This window comes from Candoia aspera, chromosome 1, assembly GCF_035149785.1.
Source record: "Candoia aspera isolate rCanAsp1 chromosome 1, rCanAsp1.hap2, whole genome shotgun sequence".
NCBI lineage: Eukaryota > Metazoa > Chordata > Lepidosauria > Squamata > Boidae > Candoia > Candoia aspera.
In genome coordinates this window covers 321256401-321271042 of record NC_086153.1, presented here as the reverse complement: position 1 = coordinate 321271042, position 14642 = coordinate 321256401, and the positions used below count along the sequence as shown (strand labels likewise).

At 46.4% G+C, this 14642-nt stretch overlaps 1 protein-coding gene across 3 annotated transcripts in view; it reads left to right on the top strand.

The window, feature by feature from the left end:
• Nucleotides 1-14642, top strand: part of KIAA0586 (KIAA0586 ortholog) — a 78839-nt gene that overhangs the window by 36719 nt on the left and 27478 nt on the right. For all 3 annotated transcript variants that reach the window (XM_063290471.1, XM_063290472.1, XM_063290470.1), the window contains 5 exons: nt 1764-2005; nt 2676-2752; nt 4668-4802; nt 6038-6209; nt 8598-8722. In XM_063290471.1, coding sequence (XP_063146541.1) covers nt 1764-2005; nt 2676-2752; nt 4668-4802; nt 6038-6209; nt 8598-8722 — 751 coding nt within the window. The remainder of the gene's footprint in view (nt 1-1763; nt 2006-2675; nt 2753-4667; nt 4803-6037; nt 6210-8597; nt 8723-14642) is intronic.

The following is a 14642-nucleotide window of genomic DNA, read 5'->3' as shown; positions in this document are numbered from 1 at the left end:
GTGGCCAAAGTATTTCACTTTGGCCTTTAAGCTCACATCAATAGCTGCAGTTAATTTATGCTCATGTAATTCCATACCAGCTACATTCTAAGTACAAAGTTACTAATATTTTTTCTTTATGTTTAAACAAATTCAAAGTACTTGCAACTTATGCCTATTAATTCTTTTTCTATGGTGATGGAAATAGTTCCTGACCATCTTTCCTGTGGTACTCTAATGTATCTGAACACTGATATCATATTTAGTTTTCCTCTTATATCTTCTGTATCTTTTGTATTTTTATAATGGTTTTTTATACTTCTTTATTTGTAAGCCTCCCAGAATCACTTTTATAGCGAGATAGTTGTTGTTTATTCGTTCAGTCGCTTCCAACTCTTCGTGACTTCATGGACCAGCCCATGCCAGAGCTTCCTGTCGGTCGTCAACACCCCCAGCTCCCCCAGGGACGAATCCATCACCTCTAGAATATCATCTATCCATCTTGCCCTTGGTCGGCCCCTCTTCCTTTTGCCCTCCACTCTCCCTAGCATCAGCATCTTCTCCACGGTGTCCTGTCTTCTCATTATGTGACCAAAGTATTTCAGTTTGGCCTTTAATATCATTCCCTCAAGTGAGCAGTCTGGCTTTATATCCTGGAGGATGGACTGGTTTGATCTTCTTGCAGTCCAAGGCACTCTCAGAATTTTCCTCCAACACCACAGTTCAAAAGGATCTATCTTCCTTCGCTCAGCCTTCCTTATGGTCCAGCTCTCGCAGCCATATGTTACTACGGGGAACACCATTGCTTTAACTATGCGGACCTTTGTTGTCAGTGTGATGTCTCTGCTCTTAAGTATTTTATCGAGATTTGTCATTGCTCTTCTCCCAAGGATTAAGCGTCTTCTGATTTCCTGACTGCAGTCAGCATCTGCAGTAATCTTTGCACCTAGGAATACAAAGTCTTTCACTGCTTCTACATTTTCTCCCTCTATTTGCCAGTTATCAATCAAGCTGGTTGCCATAATCTTGGTTTTTTTTGAGGTTTAGCTGCAAGCCAGCTTTTGCACTTTCTTCTTTCACCTTCATCATAAGGCTCCTCAGTTCCTCTTCGCTTTCGGCCATCAAAGTGGTATCATCTGCATATCTGAGATTGTTAATGTTTCTTCCAGCGATTTTAACTCCAGCCTTGGATTCCTCAAGCCCAGCATGTTGCATGATGTGTTCTGCGTACAAGTTGAATAGGTAGGGTGAGAGTATACAGCCCCACCGTACTCCTTTCCCAATCTTAAACCAGTCCGTTATTCCGTGGTCTCTTCTTACTGTTGCTACTTGGTCGTTATACAGATTCTTCAGGAGGCATACAAGATGACTTGGTATCCCCATACCGCTAAGAACTTGCCACAATTTGCTATGGTCCACACAGTCAAAGGCTTTAGAATAGTCAATAAAACAGAAATAGATATTTTTCTGAAACTCCCTGGCTTTTTCCATTATCCAGCAGATATTGGCAATTTGGTCCCTAGTTCCTCTGCCTTTTCTAAAGCCAGCTTGTACATCTGGCAATTCTCGCTCCATGAATTGCTGAAGTCTACCTTGCAGGATCTTGAGCATTACCTTACTGGCATGTGAAATGAGTGCCACTGTTTGATAGTTTGAACATTCTTTAGTGTTTCCCTTTTTTGGTACGGGGATCTAAGTTGATTTTTTCTGATGGCCATTCTTGTGTTTTCCAAATTTGCTGGCATAGATTATTTATAGGGTTTTTTTTTTCCTGTCATTTTTAGTATAATGTCTGTGGGTAAGCATGAAGAGCCAGAGACTTTGGTATTGCCAGACTCTCCTGAGCTGCCTAAGTCCCACAGTCCGCTTCCTGCAGAACCCAGGGCTCCATCACCTTCTGTGGAAACATCTAGTTCTGGCCCCTCAGAAGAAAGCAGTCCAACCACCACAGAAACTGAGGCTGCAGACAGGCCAATTTCTGAAGGAGAAGTTTTGTACAGCTATGGACAACTGCTAGCTGGAAAAGGTGATGCTTTTTCTGACTATCATTCTTACAACATTTTGTTTTGTAAAGAACTCTGTATCCAAGAGAAAAAAGTCTTGACATATATCCTATAATATACAATTCCAAGGGTAACTTTGTAAGAGGTACAGATTTTTTGTTGGTTTTATTTTTCTGGAGAACACAATGAGAGGTTTTACATATTTAAGAAGGCTAGTTTAGTACAATTCTGGGTGAATTACTCCAGATTGCAAGGGATGAGAATAGCTTTCAACACAATAAAAATGCCACAGCTCTGGAAAATGCTTTTGAAGTGTGATGCATTCTCTCTTCCATCCCATAGTTTTTGGGTTGGAATAAAGTAATTGTTTTTGTTTCCCTCATGGATATTGTGTAGCCAGATTTGACATGATGCCCTGGTGCTATAAAATTTATGAGTCTTAATAGTCTGGATTAGTTAAAGGAAAATGAAGACGCCCTTTCAGGTTAAAGGGGAAGAGGGATGATGCCAAACCAATAGCAGATTTGGAGGAGTGATTGCTGCAGACTTATGCAAAAATAAATTTTGGACCCAGCCTAGAGGGAGGTTTTTCCCGCCCATCTCAAAAATCTGATTTCCAGATATTTTTGCAGACAAAAATCCAATTGCAACCTGAGTGTTCATTTCATAATTGCGTGTTTGTCATCTTTATAGCTTTGGCAGAGGGTGGACTGTCTTTTCCAAACCTCAGTGACAGTTTGGCCAGCACTCTTCATGATGCCCATGAGATGGTAATAAAATCATTTATAATTGAACATTGAAACAGACATGATGCTGTAGCCTACTGGAGTATCTTATTTAAAATTTCAATAATTGACAATTTTGTTTAAAGTAAATATACAGTAGGAGATACATGCTGGCTGATATAATAGAAAAAATGATCACACTTCCATCCTGGCTGGCCAAAATGGCAACCAGGTTGCTTTCAGACATGTTAAATTTCCATCACATGATGTCCATTTCTAAATCCAAGCTGATGGGCTAGTAGTAAAATCTCTGGGAAGCCCAAAGCAACAATAAGCTTTTTAAATTGAAAGCAGTACTTTATTCACAAGAGTAACTAGGTGTTGACACAGTATGTTATTGGCTTAGTGCCCAGAATTTCAATGTACCTTTCTCTTCTGTTCTTGTCATCTTTGCCCCCAGTTTCATTGAACATGTAAGATAGAAACTGATTTTGGTATGTACTTTGTTTGACCAGTAATTCCCATATTATCTAGGAAGCTGTGATCTTCAGGAAACTATGTCTTCCTATGTTCTTTTGGCTTCCTCCTTTGTGCCATTTTCTTGAAGAGACAAGGACAGCAGGGAAGATAGAAGCAGACCCAGTATTTGAATGTGGGTGATGTTGTACAGGGAGTCCTAGGTTAACAACCACTCATTCAGTGACCATTTGAAGTTACAACAGCGCTGAACAAGTGGTGATTATGTCCAGTCCTCAAAATTCTGCCATCCCAGCAACCCTGCAGTCATGTGATCGTGATCTGGGTGCTTGGCAACCAGCTTGCACTTACGATGGTTGCAGTGTCCTGTGGTCACGTGATTGCGATTTGTGACTTTCCTTTCCGGCTTCCCACAAGCAGAGTCAATAGGGAAGCCGGCAAAGAAGGTTGCAAGTTGCTTGGGTAAGTCTCCCCCACCCATGCACCCTTCCTGAGCCATGCTGTGCTTGCACCACACTTCCCCTGACACTCGCGCATCCTCTCCCACCCGGTAGGAGTGTGAGATCCCAAGCCATGCTGTGCTTGTGCCACACCTCCCCTGCCACTTGCGCACACTTGCACACCCCCTCCCACCTGGCAGCAGCCACTTACCTGCCGGCCAGCCTGCTTGCAAGCCACCTGGGACTTGCAACTTCCTGCTGGCTTCCCCACTGACTTTGGTTATTGGAAGCCAGCAGGAAGTTGCAAGGGGGTGCTTGTTTAAGGATCCATGATCTGTGCCTAACGATGGCAACCAGGACTGCAGGGTTTGCCCTCACTAAGCGATGCGGTCATATGACATTGCGCTTTACAACCGCATCACTTAGAGACAGAAATTCCAGTCTCAATTGCCGTCATAACTCGAGGACTACCTATATAGCTGTTGACCACAGGTTGGTCCATGTGCTGCTAGTTTCTAGTCACTTAGGTATTGGGTTAAATGAGTGGATTTAGCTCAGTGATAGGGCCACTAATGTGTATGCATAATAAAATCCAGATTTAATTAGCAGCATCTCCAACTCAAAGGCTTTTGAGTAGCAAGGATGGGAAAGACTGAGTCAACTATGCCCAACCTGATATCTCCAAATTAACTGGAATTGCAACTCCCAGCCTTTGACTGTACAAACTGAGAATTCTGGGAATTGCAGTCCCAGTTTATCTGGAGGGTAGCAGATTGGGGAAGGTTTTCCAAGAATATCATGTTATTTATTTGTTTGTTTGTTTAATTCAACTCGGACCCAGCTCAACTCCTACATACACATACATAAATACATACGTGTATATATGACATTGTAATAAGGCTTCAGTGCCTTTCTTGATAAGTGTTTTAATACTGCAGTTTCTTTAAGAAGCTATTTCATTTTGAGAGCCCAGAATGTCAGGAATGTGGTTAACCTTTTATGAGTAGCTTGGGGAGAAAATAAACTGCTATTGTGTCTTTTAGGATTACGATCCTCCCAGTGAGGGACAGGTGATACGGAGACCTCACAGAGGACCCCACAGGGACCCAGTCCTTTCTCTCTTTTCAAAACTAAACCAAGCACCACTTGCTTTGCATGAAGAGATTTGCCATTCAGAGGTACCACTTATTTCTAATTCTGCTATAATAGGTGTGGGCAACTTTTTTCTGTTGAAGGCCACATTCCCTTACTGCGATCTGTGGAGACTCATTGGTGGTGGAGCTGGAGCAAGCAGTGGACAGGAATAGAATTCAGGTGAATGGGGTATCTATTCTCTTAAAAAAGCATCTCTTGTAAAGAGCATTTGTGATTAAATTGAGGACTGTATGAAATTAGCCTGAGAGCTAGACTTCCCACCTCTGTTGTGTGGGTTCCAAGGGGGCACAACCTTTTCTGGACTGAAGGCTAAGCTCAGCTTTTGAGTGACTTGCTGGGGGCAAGCTCTAAAACAGCTAATGGACCAGGTCCAAAAATAAATCTGATTTCATTTTATTTACCTGTAATCTTAGTAACAATTCAAAAGCAAATGGGACTATGTAAAATTATCTATTAGTTACAACTTTTGGAAGTCTCCAAGCACTACACCCCAAATTTTTAAGAGTTGTATGCATGCTGATGCTTTAAGGTTATACATTTACCTTACAAAAAAAAGTTTCTTGTGATTCTAGTACAAGGTGTCATATTTTTGAAGTTATTCTTGGGCAACTTTTTATGATGCTTTTCTCTTTTACAGGGAATATATGAATCTCAAGGCTCAAGGGCACCTTTGTTCTTTTCTTTCACCCTTGCTTTCTTCTTCTCTTCTTTAAGAAATACTGCCCAGGGTCGCTGGAAGTCAGCCAGCATATAAAATAATAATAATAATAATAATAATAATAATTATTATTATTATTATTATTATTAAAAAAGAGCTCCTATGCCTGCTTGTGAGTAGCTTGAGAATTCTTCTACTCCATCTTTTTTGTAAACAGCAGTGACTTTACCATGCAGTGCTGTGTAGGCACCTGATTGCAGAAGAGCTCTTGTGTGATTTAAGATAGATCCTTTTTCACAAAAAGAAAAGAAAAGGGGATAAAGCTAAATTGATGTTCCTCTCCTCCCTCCAATCAGAATTCAGGATTCTTTTTAATAAATAAAAAAGTAAAGTAAAATAAAATAAAATAAAGGAAAGCTGACTTTCCCTCCCCCCATTCACTTTGAATTCTCCCTCCCCCTTTCTTTCCTTGACTCTGTTTCAGTGTCCCCTCTCCCCACCTTCACAAATGGGAGCCACTTCAAAGTGGAGCAGACATTTGACCCAGCCCTAGGAGTAGCAGCTCCTCGCACTTACACCCCCGCCCCTCTTTTACTTTAGGATACTGACAACAGTGCTGGGGAACTTAGTGAGGGTCAACGGCCAAGGTTGACAGAAGCTGCAGAAAGTATCCTAATGGGACATTCTGTTTACATGGGCCAGGCTACCAGCCAGGTTTCTAAAGAATTAACTCAACAGATGCCATCACCAGGACAGTGTAACAAAGTTGCAGGTATTAGTTTATATAAATTATTATGTACTATTCAAATAGATCATAGTATAGCTTGAAGAAGTTTCCTATTACCAGTTTGCAACATAAAACCATGGGTTCAAAACATCTGGAAAGGTTACTTTTTAATTCTGTATGCTTGGAGACAGGGAAAACCTAATGCCACAAGGTATGCTAACTGATATTTAAATTATGTAGGGATCATGTAGATTATGAACATTAAAAAATGTAGCCTCTGTGGCTGAGATTTGCTGGCTTTTAGAGAGTGAGACAGAATGTGCATGTTCAGACTGGTATACATTACTCTTTGGAATGTGGAGCTGCTATTGCAGTCTATTTCTTAAGATATACTCCTTGGTTTAAATCCTGAATTTCTGTTACCAATCAAGCAAGAGCTTAGGCAGAGGTCATAGCTCAATGGGGAGAGACCTTGGAAGGCATCAGGTCCTGTCCTTGGCTGTAAGATAATAGGGCTGAGTAAAACCTTTGCCATGACCTTAGACCATAGCCTCATGAAAGGAATCTTGATGACCAATTCTGTTATAGGCACTTTCCAATGTCAGTATACATGTTTATAGTTAATATTTTCAGGAAGCAAATACTTGAGCTTCTCCATGCAAAGTATTTTCTTGCTTCAAGAGTTCTTGATTTAAAACAGCCAAAGGCAGCACAGTTAAAATATCGCACTCAGCCCAGTTCACATTTTCCCTGGGGAAAAAATGGGACTCTTGAATAGTTGTAACTTTTCATGCTAATTCTGTAAAAATATTAATAACGTACAACCTGAAGTTATATATCATTCCATCAACAGTTTAGGGTAAGTGCCCATATTTTGTTTCAGTTTTGCTGCTTGCATTATAATTTAGAAATATTAACAGTTAAATAGCACATGAGATCATCTGGTTATAAAGGTTACATATTTTACATCTCATTCAAAACAGACAAAAAAAAAGTTAAGGAAACAAAAAGACCAGAACACATCCTCTCCAGCAGCCAACACCTAGATAAGCAGGGATCAACACCAGACAAACAGTCAAGCAGAAAACAATACCCTAATCAAGGAGAAAACCATACCACCCCCCGCAACACTGGCAGGGCAAGCCACTGTATATAAACAGGGAGCAAACCCCACACTCACTCGCACTGATGATGTTGCCTAGTCAGGTAGTGAAATGTCTGCAAGGAAACAAGCTCAGAGAGCACCAAGGACTCTACAGTTCAACCCTCAGCTACAGAGATTCTCTTCTATTGAAAGGGATGTGTCTTTGGCCCAAATATCCACTACATGGTGACTGGAATTTTGTGCATGCATAATGCCATCCTACATATGCAGAAAACTGTGATGGGGATTTTACACATGCTTAACACCATTTTGCCTGCATTAAGCCTGCATCAAATAGTGTTAAATAGGGCCTAAAATAGTGAACAGATTTTGTCTGTTGCATCCAAAGTCTGCTAAACTGAAGTCTGAGAACTCAAAGGCTTTCTATAAATATCTTAAGTATCTGTAAAACTAAGAGAACAGGAAGTACATAATAGATCTAAATGACGGTTATCTAATCTTCTGGAGTGGAATTGATGAAAATATGCAGGGAAGTGAAAATGTAGGTTTAATTATGAATGAAATGACTAAAATTATGTCAGTAGGTCTTAATTGGTGTCATTTGTGAATGTAACCCTGAAAGCATAATTTATTTGTTTATGATGACAGACCGAGAGAATTAGTGAAGGATACAAGGATGATATGTTTTGAATATGGGACAGATCTATTTTGTTAGCGTCAAGAGTTGGTCTGGTGAAATATGGGCATGGAAGAAAAGGAATGTAGTTAAGGAAATAAGATTGAAAGTAGGACAACTGTAGGAAGAAAAGTAAAAGTAAAGGTCCTGTATGCACTGTTGTGCTAGTACAATAATTAAGGTATAATGTATAATTTAGGGTTAAAATTGCCCCCATTTTGTGTGAGCCAACTCTCTATGAAAACTTGCATTGTGCTTTTCTCCTAATAAGTACTTTAAAAAGGTGATATTAAGAGATTTATGACTAAACTTTGTTGATGCCAATATGAACTAATTTAGGAGTTTCAGTTTCAAAACATTTTCTGGCTGTTGGCAAAATTCCTACCAGTTATTCCAGAAAAATCACGAGCATGCTTGTAAAGAAGTACAACGAGCTATTCTGTTAGCAAAAGGGTTATGCTCAAAATACAGTGAGTAGATGAAAGGTTTGCTTCTCTTGTCTGAGAGTAATCTACAATAAATGTGTTTCAGCCATGTGATCCCAGGTACAGGAGAGAGCTGTCAACCCATCTTTAATTTACTAAATGTGCACTGGAAATGGTAAAATTTTAAATGGAAACTCTCTGCTTTAAATATGTTTTTAATCTCTCAGGAGATGCTCTTGGATATCCTGATGTTACTCATGGGCCAATGAACATAGCTGAACTTAATCAACCTGACTCTCTAGTAGCATATGGAAACAGCAGACTGACACCTCAGTTGGATGACTCATTGCAGGTAATACGATTGAATATACTTTGCCTATGTATTTGGCTGCTTTAATATTCTTTGAAATATGGAGTACTCAAATGGATGTAATTGTGCTAATGACCCAAAGCTAAGAAAAGGTGTTCTGGGCTTTGGAAAAGCTTATCTGTACATTAGAATGCAACTTCTTCCTATGCTTTTCCAAGATTTCATTAGAGGTAGAATCACATGCCTTTTGTGTATTATCCTACTATTGCATTTCTGAAGTGGTTTTGAGGTGTTTCTTTTGTCCTGATCAAAACGTAGTGTTTTGTCAAGCCTGAATCCACATAGACTGAAGTTGAATTCAGATGTTATAGGAAGTTGGCAGTCTCAGCTGCCATGGAGACAGCTGTCTAGATTTTGTTTCTTTGCATGGAATATTTGCATCCCATTTCTCATTACTTATTCAAAAAGTAAATGCAAATAATCCACATAAGTAAAGATCCAGCTCAACTACTTGGCATGTCATGGTCCCATCTACATAGTTTTCTTAGAAACTACATCAGTAAGGGTGGTGAAAAGTCAGTATTTCTCTGCCTTTATTGCCTTTGCAGATAGCTGTCCAACAGCCCTGTTTAGAGAGGCCTAGTCCCTCCTGGGATGGGGAAAGCCAGAGGTCCACTTGCAGGCCCCTGTGAGGAATGTGCTAGGCATCTGTCAGATGAAGTACCTCAGATTCACTCCCAATGGGACTCTGTCATTGAGGCAGTCCTGTGGAGTTGATTGAGGCTCAGTCTGGCTTGGTTATCTGGGATAAGTGTGATCCTGTTAGTCCTGAGGAAGTAGATGAGGTCCTTGGAACAGTGAGTGTGGCCACCTATTGGATCCATGGCCCTCCGGTTTAGCTAAGGCTTCCTTAGAGATGAGATGTGGTTGGTCCTGGAGGTGGTTAAGTCATTCTTGAGGAAGGGGTAGTCCTGCCTGTGCTTAAGAAGGCAGTGGTTCACCCTCTCCTCAAGAAGCCATCACTGGACCCAACTGTGCTGAAAAACATTTGCCCTGTCTTCAAACTTTTCTTTTTAGGGAAGGGTTTTGAGAAAGTGGTCATGCTTCAGCTTCAGAGAACTGTGGAAGAAGTGTATTATTTGGACCTCTTTCAGTTGGGTTTCAGATGTGGGTATGGGACTGAAACAGCATTGTGCTTGTGGATGACCTCTGGTGGGAGCAGGGTGGGGTGGTACATCCATCCTTGCTTTCCTTGACCTCTCATCAGCCTTTGATACCATAAATCGTGATACTGGCTTCAGGAGCAGGGGGCACAGTGCTGTCTTGCTTCTCTTCCTTCCTCCAGAGTTGGTTCCAGTCAGTGTTGATAAGAGGAGAGAGATTTAGCCCATGACCCAGAGTTCCTCAGTGTCATGCGCTGCCTACCTCTGAATAACGTTCAGACACTGGGTTGCAAAGCAGGCTCTGGTTTATTTCAGGATAGGTACAACGTTGTTAGAAAAAGCTGAGAGTGACAGGAGCGCGCCGGTGCGGGGTTTAAATACCCCGCGCCGGTCAGCGCCCCCTCGCTCTCGGTCACGTCACCCCCCTTTGTCCCATGCGTTGCCCTGCCATTGGTTGAGGGTTTCTAGGATCGCCCATCCGCAGGTTTTCATTCTTCTGCTGATTGCTTTCAGCTGGGCGATCCCCGTGGTATTGCTGCTGATGGCTTGGGTGGCTCCGTGATCCGTTTATCTATTGTTTGTTAGCCGTTAGTCGTTGTGGGTTGATGGCTACTTAACTTGTACCCCTTCACCTATTTCCTTGTCATTGTCATGAGTGCCATTGCGCTGATTACTTTAGCTCAACGGCACTCATGACATACTGCCCCCTTTCCGAATAGTGTTCTCCCCCGGGTTTCTGGGTTTCCCCCATGGAGCTGTCAAAACGCCATTTTTTTTTTTTTTTTTTTTTTTTTTTTTTTCAAAGTTCCCGCCGGAGTAGTTGTCGCCCCTCCCTTTGCTCCTCCCTCTACCACGTGCCTTCCCAGGGTGTGTCCATGGTGCGCATGCTCGGGTTCTGACCTGGCGTGCGCATGCTCCAACCACACCCTGTTTGTTTGGCTCAGTTCGGCGAGGCGAGAGGCGTGGCTGGTCGGGTGCTGCTCAGCTCCAGGTAGGGCCCTTTTTTGCTTATTTGGAGTGCGTCGCCTTTGTTGTGTCTCCTGGGCGTTGCCCCCAGGTTGCCCTGTTGACTTGCTTGCCACTCCCCCGCGGCCAAGGGGCGGGGGGAGGGTGCTGGCGATCGTTTGTCACCACCCCGTGGGCCCGGGGCGGGGGGAGTGAGTCCCGGGGGGGGGAAGGTCCACCCAAGTCGCGGGCTTGGGGGGGGCCCCTTCCCTTGGGGCACGGGAGGCGGGGGGAGGCCTGCGGGGGGGGGGGTTGGTTTTGCTGACCTTGATTGCGGTTTGTCGGGGTATGCCCGGTGGAATGCTCTGGTCAGGTCAGGCGCTTTAACGTTGTGCGCCGCCACCCATTCCGGGTGGGGGAAGTGTTTCCACCTGACCAGATAGTGTAGGGTTCCTCGTTGCTTGCGTGAGTCGAGGATGTCCCTTATTTCGAAGTGGTGTTGCCCGTCGATCATAAGCGGTGCGGGCTGAGGCGTGCTTGGGTGCCATCGGGAGGTGGTTGCCGGTTTTAGGAGGCTGGTGTGGAACACCGGGTGGAGCCTCCGGAGGTTGTGTGGCAGGTCCAGGCGTATTGCTACCGGGTTCACTATTTGCGTGACTCGGAACGGCCCGATGTACTTAGGCCCCAGTTTTTTCGAGGGTTGGGTTGACTTTAGGAACTTGGTGGAGAGATAGGCCATGTCCCCCGCCTGGAACGTCGGTTGTTGGCGCCGGTGCTTGTCGGCCTGCTCTTTGTAAGCAGCCTGTGCCTCCTTCAGCGCCGCCGTGATTACTGGCCATGCTTCCGCGATCTTCCGTCCCCAGTCGCTGGCGTCCACCTGGGGTTCCGGGGGTTGAGGTAGCTCCGGTATGGGGACGAAGTCGCGCCCCGAGACTACTTCGAACGGGGTTTTTCCCGTGCTCGTGTGGACGGCGTTGTTGTATGCGACTTCGGCGAACGGGAGCAGTTCAGCCCAGTCGTCCTGGTGGTAGTTCGTATAGGATCGTATAAATTGCTCTAAGGTGGCATTAAGAACCTCAGTGGCTCCGTCCGTCTGCGGATGCCAAGCCGTAGACAGGGCCTGTTGGGTCCCCGTCAGCTTCAAGAAGGCCCGCCAGAATTTGGAGGTGAACTGTGTGCCCCTGTCGGTCACCACACGTGCGGGACATCCGTGTAGCCTGTACACGTGGATGAGGAAGAGTTTGGCTAGTTGTTGAGAGGATGGGACTGACGTGCAGGGGATGAAGTGGGCCTGCTTTGAGAAGTAGTCCTTCACCACCCAAATGGCCGTTTTCTTCTGGCTGGGTGGGAGGTCCACTATAAAATCCATAGAGATTTCCTCCCATGGGCGGGAGGGTTCTGCCACCCGTTGCAATAGCCCCGCGGGTTTGCCTGGTGCCCGTTTGGCCCGAGCGCACGTTGGGCAGGACGCCACGTAGGTTTTTACGTCTCGCCTGAGTGCGGGCCACCAGAATTGCCGCCGTGTTAGGTGTAGGGTCTTGAGGAACCCAAAGTGTCCCGCTTGCTTGGCGTCGTGTGACCTATGCAAGATCGCCTGGCGTTGCGAGTCCGGGACGTAGATTCTGCCTTCCCCCCATGCTAGGTCTTGCGCCATCGTTACCTTGTCGGGGTTTGCCAGGAACCAGGGGTCGGTTTTGAGGGCGGCGGCGAGGTCCGTGCGCATTCCCCCTGGTAGTTGCGGTTGCCTTCTTTCCGTCGCCGGTTGTCCCGCCGTCGGCTGCGCCGTAGCGTCGAGCTGCCTCCGTGCGCCGCTTCGGGTGGTCACGGCCATCCCCAGTTGCGAGGCGGATAGGACCGTCCCAATGGTGTCTGGGGCGGGCTCTTCGTCTTGGGGCAGCCGGGAGAGGGCGTCGGCCAGGAAGTTCTTCTTGCCCGGCATGAACTTCAACTGGAAATCAAAGCGGCTGAAGAATTGTGCCCATCGGACCTGTTTTGGGCTAAGGCGTCTAGGCGTTCGTAGGGCCTCGAGGTTCCGGTGGTCCGTCCAGACCTCGAATGGTTGGGTGGCTCCCTCGAGTAGGTGACGCCATGTCTCTAGTGCCGATTTCACCGCGAAGGCTTCTTTCTCCCAGACGTGCCATCGCCTCTCTGTCTCGGAGAACTTCCTTGACAGGTAGGCGCATGGTTTCAGGAGCCCCGTGGAGTCTTTTTGTAGGAGGATGGCTCCCAGGGAGAAGTCTGAGGCGTCGGCTTGGACCACGAACGGCCGTTCTGGGTCCGGGTGCGCGAGGATTGGCTCCGTCGTGAACAGCGCTTTCAGCTTGTCGAATGCGGTCTGGCACGCGGGAGTCCAATTCAGCACTGTGCCTGGGTTCTTGGCGCGTCTGGTGTCCCCCACCCCTTTGGTTTTGAGGAGGTCCGTTAAGGGTAGGGCTATCTCAGCGAACCCCCGGGCGAAGGACCTGTAGAAATTCGCGAATCCCAGGAAGCTCTGTAGTTGCCGTCTGTTGCGGGGCCGCTCCCAGTTTAGTACCGCTTCGACTTTTGCGGGGTCCATCTCGATGCCGTCCCCGGAGATTCGATACCCCAAATAGTCTAGGCGGTCTTTGTGAAACTCGCACTTTGTGGGCTTTGCATAGAGCTGCGCCCTTCTGAGCTTGTCGAGGACTTGCCTGACTAAGGTTACGTGTTCCTCGTATGTTTTTGTGTAAATAAGGACGTCGTCGATGTAGACCAGGACCCCTTTAAACAGATGTTCATGCAGTACCTCATTGATGAGCTGCATGAACACCCCAGGGGCCCCCGCGAGTCCGAAGGGCAGTACCTTGTACTGGAAAGCGCCTAGGGGGCAGTTGAACGCCGTCTTCCATTCGTCCCCCTCCCTGATTCGGATGCGATAGTACGCCTCGCGCAGGTCCAATTTGGAAAAGACTTTGCCCGTGGACAGGTGGGCGAGCATGTCCTTCACCAGGGGTAAGGGGTATTTGTTGGACAGGGAAGCCGCGTTTAGGCCCCGGTAGTCGGTACAGAGCCGTAGGGTCCCGTCTTTCTTCTCCCGGAATAGGACGGGGGCTCCGACCGGTGAGCATGCTGGCTCTATAAATCCCCTGTCTAGGTTTTTATCGATGAACTCCCGGAGGGTTGCCATCTCCTTCGGGGTCATCGAATAGATCTTTGGTCTAGGTAGGGGGACGTCGGGCAGTAGGTCGATTCGGCAATCCGTCTTGCGGTGGGGGGGTAGTTGGTCTGCCTCTGCTTCTCCGAAGACCTCGGAGAAGTCGGCGTATTGTTCCGGTAGGTCTGCAGTGGTAGCGGCGTTGTCTTGTGTGGTCGCCTCCGCTCGTCCTACCGTGGGGTTGCTTTTGCCAGCTGGTACTGGTGCTCGATACTCGCCGTCGCCGAATGTGAAGGTGCGGGTCGCCCAGTTGATCCGCGGGTTGTTTTTCGCGAGCCATGGCATCCCCAGGACTGCAATGGGCCGTCCGATGGGCGTGACTACGAACGATGTGCGCTCGGTGTGAGTGCCCATTTGCAGGGTGACCGGCTCGGTTTGTAGCGTGGCTGGTTTCCCCCCCGCTGTGGAGCCGTCCAGCTGGTGGAATGCCAGCGGCGTGGGGAGGGGGAAGCAGCGGAGTTCGAGTTTGGCGACTAGGTCGGGGTGGATAAGGTTTTTTGAGCACCCCGAGTCCACTAGTGCCGCGGCCGTGGTGGCTCCGTTGCCGGCAGAGAGTTGAATTGCTGCCAATATTACGGAGCTTTTGTCGTTTCGTTGAGGTGGTTCGCGTTGCTGTCCCGCCGCCTGCCTCGCCACGCGTTTCAGGGCAAGCGGGGAGCATTTCCCGCCGGCTGGTCGG